The sequence below is a fragment of the Chelonoidis abingdonii genome, chromosome 7, assembly GCF_003597395.2.
Source record: "Chelonoidis abingdonii isolate Lonesome George chromosome 7, CheloAbing_2.0, whole genome shotgun sequence".
Taxonomy (NCBI): domain Eukaryota; kingdom Metazoa; phylum Chordata; order Testudines; family Testudinidae; genus Chelonoidis; species Chelonoidis abingdonii.
Window position 1 is genome coordinate 46,222,799 of NC_133775.1, and position 13,311 is coordinate 46,236,109.

A 13,311-nucleotide genomic window follows, 5' to 3' on the forward strand; every position below is an offset into this window, starting at 1 on the left:
TTCTTTAAGCAGAGCTGACACTTGCCACTAACACTGCAAAGTCTCCTCATGGATTTGAGAACCATTAGTTGGCCACATGTTGGGGCTGTTTTGTCAGGGGCCAGAATGAAAACTGGAAAGACAAGTGGTTTCTGCAAAGACACTCCTTTCCTCTGGCTAGTCACCTGAGAGCTACAGATTTGGAATCCTGAAGCCCCTACCACCTTTGCATGGAAGGGAAACAGAAGAAGTTATTACAGAAGCTTACATGGCTTTGCCCTTGTTATTTCTGGGGGAGAACTTGCCAGAGTCTAGTTGGCATAGTCAGCTCAGCCCCGGAGCATAAATTCTGAGTGAGTTAGGGAGGAAGAGCACAATATGATGTGTAGAGAGCTTGTCAGAAAGTTTCCAACAGAATAAAGATTGATTTGTCAAGCATGAAGTGTTTTCCAGCAACTTGATGATTTTGTTTGACTTGCATCTTAACACATCCACGAATCTTAACCCAAAACAATTCACTGTTGGATAGCCTTTTTGTCACCCCCCTACAATTTAAAGTTTCTGTTAAACAGGACTGGTTAATTCCTAGAGGATCTGAATAGAATTTGTACACAACTAATGCAATATGATAAGTGCTAACCTGATGTCCTTCATGGGAATGTGTCAGTGATTGTGTTTTCATATGTCTTTTCAGATATGAGATGTGGACCTGCACCAGAGATTTCTCATGGTAGGAGTGTAGGTGGTAAGCAGCAAAGGTATTTCCCTGGTGATAAAGTGCGTTATCGATGTACACGAGGTCTGAGCCTTATTGGGTCTGCGACGGTAACATGTAAACAAGGGAAGTGGTCCCAACCACCAGAATGCAGAGGTATTTTACTTTTCTATTTCTAAAATAGCCCACTAGTGATGATAATGTTAGAATCAAAAACTTCACTCATTCAGAAGAGTTTGCTTCCCTGTGTCTCTTCTTTTAATGCACAACTTTATGCTCACTTGAAAGCCAGAAAGCAAATCTATTTCTAGTCTGTGATGTTCTTGGCAATGGTCATGTGGAGCATTAATGAGAAAATTCTCACATTGGACCAGACCCTAAGCTCTTTATTCCAGTAAACCCTTAGTGGATTTCAATGGGAGTTTGGCCTGAGTAACTTCTGAGTAAAGGTTGAGGGCCAAATTTTGCCACCACTGCTCATGTTGAGTAGTTAACATTGACTTCAGTGTACTTAGTGTAGCCCGCACACCTCCCGGGTGTGGTGCTCTGTCCTCTCTAATAGCACGGAGGCGACTTAGAGATTAATGAATCTGCTACAGTGTTAGCTAAGGGCCATATGGCTTTTAGCTCATGCCGTAGAGGCTCGTGCATTTAGCTACAGAGGTCTCAGTTTCGATCCTGCCCCCTGATGACTCGAGTCTGTTGGCGTTTCACTAGTCTGATGTTAGGACTTCAGGATTTGACTCACAAGGTAATGTGAATAAGGTTGCATGATGGTACTCTTTTTAGGACCACAGTATCACTACCATTTCCAGATGAGCTGGACAGTACACAAGAGACAATTAGTGAAATGCTCACTCCATTGAAGTCAGTGGAAGAAACTTTGTTTGACTTCAGTAGGACCACGATAACGCCACATATTGTTAAGCTTCTAGAAAAAAGTGATGTCACTCTACTGGTTCCTATTTTTTGGTTTTTGACATACCAGGACTGGTGTCTGGGTGAATATGAATATATATATTAAAAAGAAATCTGCAGAGTAACAGCACCTTTTTCTGAAAGCCAAAATTGTGATTCTAAAAACTAACTAGATAGTAATCTGCAACTAGTGTTTACATTGATTGGTACCATTACTAAGGCTAAGATTATGTCACGGAGGTCATGGAAGTCATGGAATCCGTGACTTTCAGAAACTTCTGTAACATTTTCTGCTTCAGCCCAAGGGCAATGTAATGTAGTAAGGGCAGAACAAAATGTGAAATACATATATGTTAGTATGGATTATTTCTAGGGCTGTCAAACAATTATAAAATTAATCATGATTAATTACAAAATAAAAATATCACAATTAATCCCAGTTTTAATAGCAGTCCTCTACAGTGGTGGTTGAAGCACGAAGGGGCATATGAATGTTTAGCTTTTCTGACACATAAATAACTTGCAATGCCAGTTACAACAGTCCCATGTGAATGCCTTTTCTCACTTTCACGTGGCATTGTAAATAAGAAACTGGCAGCATTATCGCTCATAAATGTAAACAAACTTGTTTGTCTTAGTGATTGTTTGAATAAGAAGTAGGACTGAGTGGACTTGTAGGCGCTAAAGTTTTACATTGTTTTGTTTTAGAGTGCAGTTATGTAACAAAAAAAACTACATATGTAAATTGCACTTTCATGATAACGAGATTGCATTACAGTACTCATCTGAGATGAATTGAAAAATACTATTTCTTTTGTTTCTTTTTTCCAGTGCAAATATTTGTAATAAAAATAATACATGAGAACTGTACACTTTGTATTCTGTGTTGTAATTGAAATCAATATATTTGAAAATGTGGAAAAAACATCCAAAATATTTATAATTAGTTTAAATTAGTATTCTATTATTGCTTAACAGGGCAATTGAAGCTGTGATTAATCACAATTAATCTGTTTTGAGTTAGTTGTGCTCAGGGTCGGCTCTAGCTTTTTTGCCACCTCAAGCAAAAAATGGAAACCCGCGAGGTGGCCAGACCGGCAGAGCGGGTGCAGGAGGACTCCTGGCACTGCAGACGTGCCCTTGGCAGCAGGGGGGAGGGGGAGCAAGCAGGGGAAAGCAGGAGGGCAGCTAGGGCTTCCGCCCCACCGCTTGCCATGAGGGCTCCACACCACTCCGGTCGGCAGGTAGGGAAGGATGCGGGCTGCTCTGCCGGGCTTGCTACAGATCTGGCAGCAGCTGGGGCAGATGGAGGGTACGGCCCACTCCCAGCAGGGCACTCTTCTCCTCTGCGACAACACCCTAGAGGGTGGCTGGAGTAGCAAAGAAAAAAAAAAAAGGCTTTGAGGGAATGCTGCCCCTTAAAATCTGCCACCCCAAGCACGAGCTTGCTCAGCTGGTGCCTGGAGCCAGTCCTGGTTGTACGAGTTAACTGTGATTAATTGACAGACATAATTATTTCGTTGTAGAAAAAATATTGTTTTTATGCAGCTAGTACATTTCTAAATAAAGCCTTAAGCTCAGAGGAATAAAGGAGAAATGTTAATATATATAAAATCAGAGTTTTAGCTGAAAATATTCTTATGCATTTACTGTATTTTTAAATAGTCATTACATAATTATACAAAGTCTTAATGACAGAGGCATAAAGGAGAAGTATTAATACATAGAATGCTGTACTTTTAGTAGAATATATACTTTTCATGCAGCTAGTGCATTTCTAAATAGTCATTAAATAATTTAATCATTCATCAATAATTCTTTGTGAAATTGTTTAATCAACTTTATTTAGAATTGTACTAACTGCATATTTTTCCCCCTAAAAAAATCCTCTATATATTCTCCTCTAGAAATGTACTATTAGAATATTTTCCTCTAAAAACGAGGAAAATGCACATTCACCTATGTCTTAACACTTCTTTATTTGGCCATTACTAAGATTTCTGTAAACTATTAATGTACTAACTGTCATCTTTCTCTAAAGAGGCATATTAGCCTCTCTTTATTTTTCTGTTAAAACTTTGTGCACTTGTTTACTAGACTTTATTTAGAATTGCACTAAATATATAAAATGTTTTCTTGCTAAAAGGAGGAAAGGGTAAGAAACACATTTCTTTCATTCTAATGCTTGTAATATGAATACATTAAATAGAAGGGCAAAATTTTTTTTCAAAATGGCCACCAGTGCCAGAAATTCACATTTCTAAAAATGAGATCTAGGGATGAGACATAAGGCAAAAGAAGCGGATCATCAGGCAAAAAGGTCTCAGACAAATCTCTGAAATTATATGATCAGTACAAGTAAAGCTTTCTTACTACTCGTGTTAATTTGTAACATTAGTGTGTTCAGAATTTTACCTTGTTTGCCCTAATCCCACATCCCTTTCTATGAGAAGAGAAGCAGAGAGAGGAAATGGGAACTGGCATTTGAAAGTAAATTTCAGTTTCTGAGTTTGGCTTCTCTATTAATTATTTTTAAAATCCACCTCACTGAGGGACCTTTCCGAAGAGCAAAGCGTAGCTACATTTATGAGTTCATCAGTTATAGGGACATCAAGAGACTCTGTCCTCAGATACATTCTTTCCTTTCTCCCCTCATTTTTTTACTATTCATGCCCATTTATCTCTCTAGTGTCACTCTGAGTTTCATATTCCACTCCTTTGGACTGTATTATCCCAGCTTCTATTTAGTTAGTGTCCTGTTCTCATTGTTGTATCCTCAGTCTTGCTCTTCTCTCAATATTCAGATGCCATGGTAATGTCATAATTCACAATAGTCTGAGACAAGTGCTGGGTGCATCAAACGCCGTACGTGGTAATATGGTCATGGAGAGAATAGATACTGTACGTGGATGTACAGTGACAGAAAGCAGGTTGATTGATCCACATGAGCCTGAGGAGGGGAGTGGTTAAGGCAGAATGGTGGGATTAGTAGGGCAGAGATGATTGACCTAAAAGATCTCAAACTAACCTAATTCTCTGCTTGGAAAGCAACCTGAAATCAGGTCTTGACAAAGCTAGAGTAGCTAGTTATCTATTTTGCCATCAGTTCCGTAGTGTTAGTTGTTAATAAACAAATATCATGCTGCTTCAACTATAAAGATAAAACTTTTAGTCTTTCGTGTTCAGTTCCAACATCAGGCTGATTCTTTTTTGCTTTTCTCTTGGGATTTTTCTGACTCTGTTGGAGCGTATTGATAGCTCTATTGTGTAATATTTGTGATCTTGCAGCATTTACTGTAAATAATCACTGATGCAAATATTCTCTATTTCTATACTTACTTTTAGAGGCTGCTGGAAAGTGTGGGCCCCCACCTATTACTGATAATGGAGACACCATTGACTTTGTACAGCAAGTGTATGAATCAGGTTCAGTTGTGCAATACAGATGCAAAAGTTTACATGTAATGAGGGGACCTCAGTTTGTTCGCTGCGAGTCTGGCCATTGGACAGACCCACCAGTTTGCTTAGGTAGGTACAAAAATATATTATGTAAAAAAGAACTATGGTGAGTATGTATTTTTCATATTATGAGGCCAGTTCTGATGTCACTTGTACTGGTGTAACACCACATTAATTCCATCAGTCTGAATGGAGTTACTCCTGATTTAGAGAGGAATATGTTAGGGGACAACTCTCCTTTTTAGGGATATCACTGCAGATTTTTCTCTAAAAAGATCAGGAAATGGCAAACAGCCATGCCATTATAAGTATTTAGAATGTACTCCCCAAATAATATCTCAATTAAAACCTGTAAAAAACCACTACAATGAAACCAATGTTTACTGTTAGTGAAAAGATGTATGCAAATATATTTTTAGTTGAAAATATTTCAATCGGAGTAAATGCTATGAACTAAAATTCAGTGACTTATGGAATGGCATGAGGAATATTGGTCATTGCTCTTTAGTGCTAGGAGTAGACAGATGCTGTCATGAGCAGCAGCAGATTCTGCTTTTGCCTAGGGGGAGCTTTCACGGCAAAAACTAATGTAGTCTGCTCTACACCAGTGTCTTTCTAACCTCCGTATGCTCAGAGTGAGAGGAGGGAATGGCTGGAGTACATTGTGGTGCAGTGTTCCAAAGCTGTGTGGTTCTTAAATTATGGTGAACTTATCTTGTTTGTCCTCCACTTGACTTCATATCTCAGGAATAACCTGACATGTCCCCTTTCTCTTCTGCCATGCCACCTATACAAAAGGGGTAGGGGATGACAATGGGGAGCCCAGTTTGCTAACTTTATACCAGCAAAGAGCATCCTTCCACATGGAGAGTATTCTGTTGGCCAGGTATGATTAGGTTCTGGCCCATTTGCATCAGCTGAGTGGCACAAACGGGCCACATAGTAAAATGGAGTCACATCCTCTCTGTTCATCTACCCCAGTCTCCTCTCTGTCCCTTCCCACAGTATCACACCGCTTGCTGTGAAAGCCTCCTTCTCTAGAGTTCCTTTTTGTTCTCTCAACTGTGCAATCTCTCCTTTACTTTTCAAATCTTGACAGAAAAATATATTTCATTAACTATGTAAAGCATCTGGGGACAGGGTCAGTGTCAATATAGTTAGTGAATGAAATTTCCAAAAATAGATCCACATGTACATAATGACATTACATTTTTCTTTTTCCAGAGCCATGTACAGCATCCCTAGAAGAGATGGAGAAAAATAATATTGAGCTGTATTGGAGGGAGACCACTAAATTGTATTCAGAAAGTGGAGATTTTATTGCATTTAACTGTAAAAGGGGATATGAGAGGGATCCAACATCTTCTGCACTTAGAGTACAGTGTATGGAGGGGAAATTAGTATATCCTAAATGTAAGGAAAAAGGTAAGTAATCTCTATTTACACTACAGTACTGGTGAATCTTCTAAGGATTTCTTAATGTTTACTGAGGAATTCTAGGGTTTAAAAAATACAAAAATGCATGGCAGAGTAGCACTATTGTGAAGGGTACCATATAAACTCATGGGAAAGCATGGATCCCGACCCAGACTTCTTGCAATCTAAATAGATAGGACAAATGGGAGTAAAGAGATGCAGCTCACAAGCAAAGTGACCACACTACTACTTGAGCTGAGACAATCACCCTCTGACATCTGGCTTCTGTGGGTTACAGACAGGGTAGAAACATTTTGCAAGTGTCTTGTCTTACCCAATTTCTCTGGCTGGCCCAGTTCCTCACCTAGGAAGCTGACTTCCATTGTGGTCTGCAGTCCTTTGATAACCCTCTGATACTTATTTTAACTCCTAAATCTTTGCTTCAGCAAGCACTGTTAACAGGTTACATGTTAGGCAAAACTACCTACTCTCCTCTTCCTGGGAAACCTTCTGATCCATGGGAGTCAGTTTGCTTGTCACCTCATTTATCTGCCTTGATATTCCAGAGTGGGAGTGTTGCAACTGGGCTTCTCAGTCTGCCCAGATACTTGGTAGCTGCTGCCTGAAGAAAGATTTAGGCTATATCTATACTTACAAGCTGACAGCAGCACAGTTGTACCAATACCGCTGTGCGCTGTCACAGTGCTCGCCTAACCTCCTTATACCGATGAGAGAGAGCTTTCCTGTCGACATAGTCAAACCAACTCAGTGAGATCTCTCATTGACATCGCTCTGTGCACATGTGTGCTTACGATGGCAAAAATTACATTGCTCAGGGGGTATTTTTTCACACCTTGGGGCAACAAAATTTTACCAACATAACTGCTAGTGTAGACATGGCCTTAGACTGCATGTCATCTCAGTCCTTTCTGGTAAACCTCCCACTGTCGCTTCGATACCTTTTGCAAAGTCTCCAGGTCCTGTTTTAGCTGCTGTTTTAATTCCTTTTGGCCATCTTTGACTTTATGCTTTTTAGCCTAAGCCTTTAGCCAATATTCAGGGTCTTCCACCATTTTTTAAGTTGGGAGGAAAAAAATTGGTGTAGTATCAAGTATTTCCATGAGACAGCCCTTGTTATTTACAAAGAATGGACACAAAGTCCTGTTTCTCTGAACAGTTGGCTCAGGCAAGAGGAGGCAGTTTCTCTGCTCACAATTCCAAGCCTACCTTTACATTCACCAGTCTGACCAAAAAGATCTTTTCTGTCAGGGCCATGCTACCAATATGTCTATTGCTGTCTCTCCATAGCTTTCTGGCATGCTCACACATTCACAGGTGCACGCACACACTCTCCATCCCTCCCTCATTTAATCCCCAGCCCTCCCATTGTCAGTCTCTAGAGAAACCACTCAATCAGAATTGCTCTAGCCTTTGCCCACACCTTGCATATGGTCTAGTCCATGGGCAGTGGTTTCCATTGTGTCAGCTATCACTAGACAAAGGGGCATGTAACTGCTTCCTCATTTAGCCTAAATGAAAGATAAGTATCATGCCCATCAGTTTCACTGAGGTCTGTGACTGCCCATCGATCAGACCTGCTTACTGCAAGGTACTCTATCTCCAGTACAACAATACTATCAACTGTATTGATGGAAAAATCTATTTTGTCTTACATCATTCTAGTTCTCCTGTCTTCTGATAAAGAATACTCATAATTGCTGATCTTCCAATATTAGGATGACTACATCATTGTTGTAATTCCCACATCACCTTTTGTAAACTAGTCTGAGAAATGACACCTCCTTTATAGCATTATGGGAACAGAAGCAAATAATTCATGCATAGATATGAAAAAGGCTGGCTGGAAGCAGCTGATAAGAAGTCATGGAACGAAACAGGTTCAAGATCCCTGTTCCAAAAACTCTATCGCTTTCAAGTGCTAATAACTACACCATGGATACTTATAAAAAAAAACAGTAGTATGTATTCAATCAATGTATAGTTTTCTGTGCTACTTTTAAGTTCCACTTCAAAATAAGTAATCGTTTTTAATATGAAAAGTAACTGAACCATCGCAGTTCAAGGGTAACTGCAATTATATTTGATGGAGTTTGTTCCCATTTACTTTCCAAAAAAGGTTAAAACCATGGAGTATGAGTTTCATGCCATCCTGTTGAAATCAATATTCTGTTCCTGTGCAGTCCATAGGAGATTTGTGTGTAATATTTGTTTAAAAAAACTGACTTGTATTAAACTGATTTTTCTAGTGTTTGTTCTCTCCCTGACAGGTACTTCAGGATGAATAAAAAGAAGAATCAAGCAGATAATTTTCACTCTAATCTGAGGATCAAAATCCATTGACCAGTTATTTGTAATATTCACATATTATGTCCTTTGTCAGTATTTTAGCTTAAATTGATTATATGTATCAGTTCGATACCTTTTTTATCATTGATCACAATGGTTTAAAATATACAATCATAAAATAGTAACAACAGATGGGCAAATAAGTTCAAATTCAGATCAAACTACAGCTTTTTATGATATTTGGAAGAAGAAACTTTAAGGGGAATTGTACATATCAGCACATTCTGAATTACACACTTCTTGCTTGCTGAAACAGAAAGCAGCAATATTTGCCTCTGGCTCAAATCAGGAACTCCAGGAAGTCTCATTAGAAACATTAATCATGAGAGCTTTTTAGTCCAATCACCACATCAGAAAGTTTGGGATATTCATGGAGGCTTTTTTGAGTTCTGCCCATCACTATTAGCTGTTGGGTGATCATTCTTCCAAATGTTTTAGGCCATGCAACCAAAAAATGATCCTGTCATTTAGCACAGTTGTACTGAGAACATTGACTTCTCTGGTTAAAGTTGAAACTCATAGCATCTTTAATTTTAAAAGGGACAAATAATTAAGATTTATATGATTAATTTACCACTCTTCTTAACAAGTCTATTATTTGGACTTTTCATGTTTTTGATTAACAACATCATCTGAAGTAAAGAGGGAAGGAATCTTAGGATTTGTAAAAAAAAAAATGGAGACAAAGATGAAAGCCTGCAGCTAATTTGAATATCAACATGATACATGCATTTGGCATTGTGTGAATAAATTGTGTATTCCTATTTTCCACTGTATGTAATAAACTGGAAATTAGACGAGTGCTGTGACAGAGATGAATCATTATCAAAATCCACATAGAGAAACAAATCCCACATATTGAGGGGATGGATCAAATTCTGGATCTGTGGCATACACAAATAAGCACACTTACAAAAAAGCACACTTATAAAAGCTGAAAAAACTGCATTTATCTTCCTCAAAATTATGTGAATGTTGGAGTTTTTCACATTATTGCAAAACTGAATCCACAGTCCAAATTTAGTCACCCAGGCTCCCTATTCAATGCAGGGGGAGAGTCAGTGACCCAAGGGTACATCTATATTTGAGCTTGGAGGTGTGATTCCCTGCTTGCACAGACATACTTGCCCTAGCTGTGCTCAAGCTAGCACTGCATAGGCACCAGCTCAGCCTAGTTTCCATGAGTACAATGCTCATGCTACCTACTTGGATGGCGAACCCAAGCTATTGCCGGTGCTGCAGCACCACTGGCTACTTTTAGGTACCAGGTTAGGCTGAGTTAGTGTGGGTACATACATGGGAGCTGGGCACCACATGCACCCTTAGACTGGGATTCAGAAAAGCCAGTAGGTTGAGCAAGAAGGTACCTCAGCAAGACTGTAGGGAATTCCAAGGACAAGGTTGTGGCCTAAGCCTTACCCTTCAGTGGCAGTTGAGCACTTTTATCAACTCAGGATACACAGTTGTAAACTCTTTCCTGGAGTTAAGCACCTAAGTCAGGTCAACCCTTTCTCATAAAATACACAGCACTAGGTGGTGGTACCATTATACCCTACAGCACACATGTTGTACTTAACATACTGCACAGGATCTTTTCAGGGGGAATAAGGCAAAATGCCACATTTATGAGTAATACATGTAATTAACACTGTATCATATGCATATAATATATATATTACACTCATGCACTCACACACACACACACAAGCACATTCCGTCTTGTCATTGTTACCAATTATTTGCTCCCCCTAACTGCACTGGCCAGGTGAGTTATCTAGGGGAGGGGTAGAGTCGGGCTTCTGCCAACCCGGATCGATGCTCCCACGTTGACAAGATGAGACCTGGGGTCCTGTGCAAGACACCTTATATTTATAGCAGCTTTCCTCTTATGCACATCTGTACCAGATTCAAAATCTGTGTCTGTATTGGTTGGTCCTTTGTCCTGCTTCCTTCTGGGTGTTGTTCCAATGCTGCAAAGAGGGTGTTTTCAAAAGAAGGTGCTTGTGTCTAACCCCCGAGGCCACCAGTATGTCTGCTCATCTTTAATGAGCCCACTTGACAAGTTTAATTGTCCTTGGGTCTGATCTCCATCCCCACTGCAAGGGTTGCAGCTGTCTGGAGGTGCTGCCTTCCCACCTTCCTCATTCACATCTGGTTCATTCAACAGGGCAAATGTGTGTGGGGGGAAGATCTTATTCTACTTCTAGTGAAAATATATGTTTCTTCTACTTTAACTATCTTTATGGGCTATGACATTATACCAAGGCTTAACACAAAGTTTCCATATACCAAGGCTCATCAGTACAAGGTTTCTGTGAGGCTTTGATACAAAGTCTCATGAAAACAGAGGTCACACATGAGTAGATCCGCTACAAGGTTATAAGAAGAAGCACAATGTAAAGTCATATGAAAATTATCAGAGATTTATCCACACGTGCACACACACGCATAAGTAGAAACCTAAGTCCAAAGCCAGATGCAGAGCGGGGACATGAAGTCAGGTCACCCAGGCAATTCACTATTTACTAGGCAATGGGTTATTGTGACATATGTCTTTCTCACGTCTTCAATTATAACTGTTCCACTTTGTCTGCCTAACTAATTAAAAAATTAATTAGAACGGGGACTTGAACTTGGGACTCCCACATCTGAGAGAGTCCCAGAAAACTGGGTAACTGGGCAACAAAATGGCAGATAGTATTCAGTGTTGACAAATGCCAAGTAATGCACATTGGAAAGCATAATCTCATCTACACATAAAATGATGGGGTCTAAATTAGCTGTTACCACTCAAGAAAGATGGATAGTTCTTCTTAACCACTCCAGTTAGGTGTGCGCGCGCTGCGTGCACGTTTGTCGGAAGACTTTTTACCCTAGCAACTCTCGGTGGGTCGGCTGGGCGCCCCCTGGAGTGGCGCCACTATGGCACCGGATATATACCCCTGCTGACCCACCCGCCCCTCAGTTCCTTTTTACTGCCCATGTTGGTCATTGGAACAGTGGAGCACGGCTTAGCTGACCTCCACTTCCCTAGGTACTCATAGTTCTCTCGTTCATTATTGTGTACATAGTAGCAAACTTTTTATATAGTTATACTTAATTTATCTGTTTATAGCATAGTTAGTGTAATATAGTTCAGAGGGGTTCGGAGATTAGCCCCTTCCCCGCATCTGGTGCCAGGGCCCATGCCCAGTTCACCGGGTTTCAAACCATGCTTGGCCTGTTGCAAGCCGATGCCGACAGGAGATCTACACGAATCCTGTCTGAAGTGCCTCGGGGAATCACACCTGACAGCTAAGTGCCACATTTGCAAGGCTTTCAAGCCATGGACAAAAAAGGAGCGGGACTTCAGACTTAAACAGCTCCTCATGGAGGCGGCTCTCACCTCTCTGCCCTCAGCACCGAGCGCTGGTCAATCGGCGGGCAGAAGTGCCTCCTCGGCGCCGAACAGCACCGGTACTACCAAGGCATCTCGGTACCGGCCGTCACCGGCACTGAAGTTGGCTCCATGCCGCTCCCTCTCCCCCAGGCTGAGAAAGACGAAGACTCCTGCTGCTTCTGTACCACCTGCACTGCAGCCAGAGAGCTCATCTCAGTTGGATTGCCTGGCGCCAACACCCGCCGCGGCACCGACAACGTCGGCATCGTCGATTCCAGTCCCACAAGGGCCATTGAATCTGGTGCCTGTTAGCTCCCTGGCCCGTGCCGCGGTAGAGATCACTATACCATCCACGCCAGAGACATTCTCAATGGCGAGGGATCTGATTGCCATGACAGAGTCAACACTGCCTCCCCTCCCAGCACCACCGGCGCGGGAAATACAGTCTATAGGCAAGCCGACCTTGATAAGACCACTTTCTGTCGGCACGGCTGACCAGCACTGCTCAAGATCGCGGTCCCACAGATGTTCTAGGTCCAGACGGCGCTCCCGCTCCCGACGCTGCTCACAGTCCCGGCACCGTTGTACTCCTCGGTACCGGTTGTACTCGCGGCACCAGTTGGCATCCCGTTCGCCGGCACGCTACTCTCGGCACCATTCCGGCTCCCGGCACCGCTCCAGGCACTGTGACTCCCGTAGCCACTCCTGACATCGAGCCTCGAGATCTCGGTCGACCTCCTGGCACTGCTCCGGTCGCAGGTCCCGATCACATTCCTGGTACCGGTATGCCTCCCGGTACCGGTCTCCGGTGCCGAGTAGAGCAAGGTCTTCCAGGAATAGAAAACCCTGCCCAGGGCTTCTCCGCTTCTCCATGGCCATCCAGACACACCTCAGTGTCGTCCCACGTGGAGAGCTCTTATGCTCCGGACCACAATTTGGATGTGCCCACCGGAGTCTTTCAGGAGGCCCAGACCCAGGACCAAGGCCCACATCAGTGGTCATTCTGGACACCTTGGGTGTACTACCAGGCCCAGGGTGCTCCAGTAGCTCCATCTCGCTTTGCCCCATCAGAGCATCG

The 13,311-nt window shown here is 41.8% G+C and overlaps 1 protein-coding gene across 1 annotated transcript in view; it reads left to right on the plus strand.

The window, feature by feature from the left end:
- LOC116827118 (complement factor H-like) overlaps nt 1-13,311 on the plus strand; it is a 138,607-nt gene that overhangs the window by 31,287 nt on the left and 94,009 nt on the right. The window contains exons 7-9 of the mRNA XM_075068271.1: nt 674-850; nt 4,958-5,140; nt 6,296-6,496. Of these exons, the coding sequence (XP_074924372.1) occupies nt 674-850; nt 4,958-5,140; nt 6,296-6,496 (561 nt within the window). The remainder of the gene's footprint in view (nt 1-673; nt 851-4,957; nt 5,141-6,295; nt 6,497-13,311) is intronic.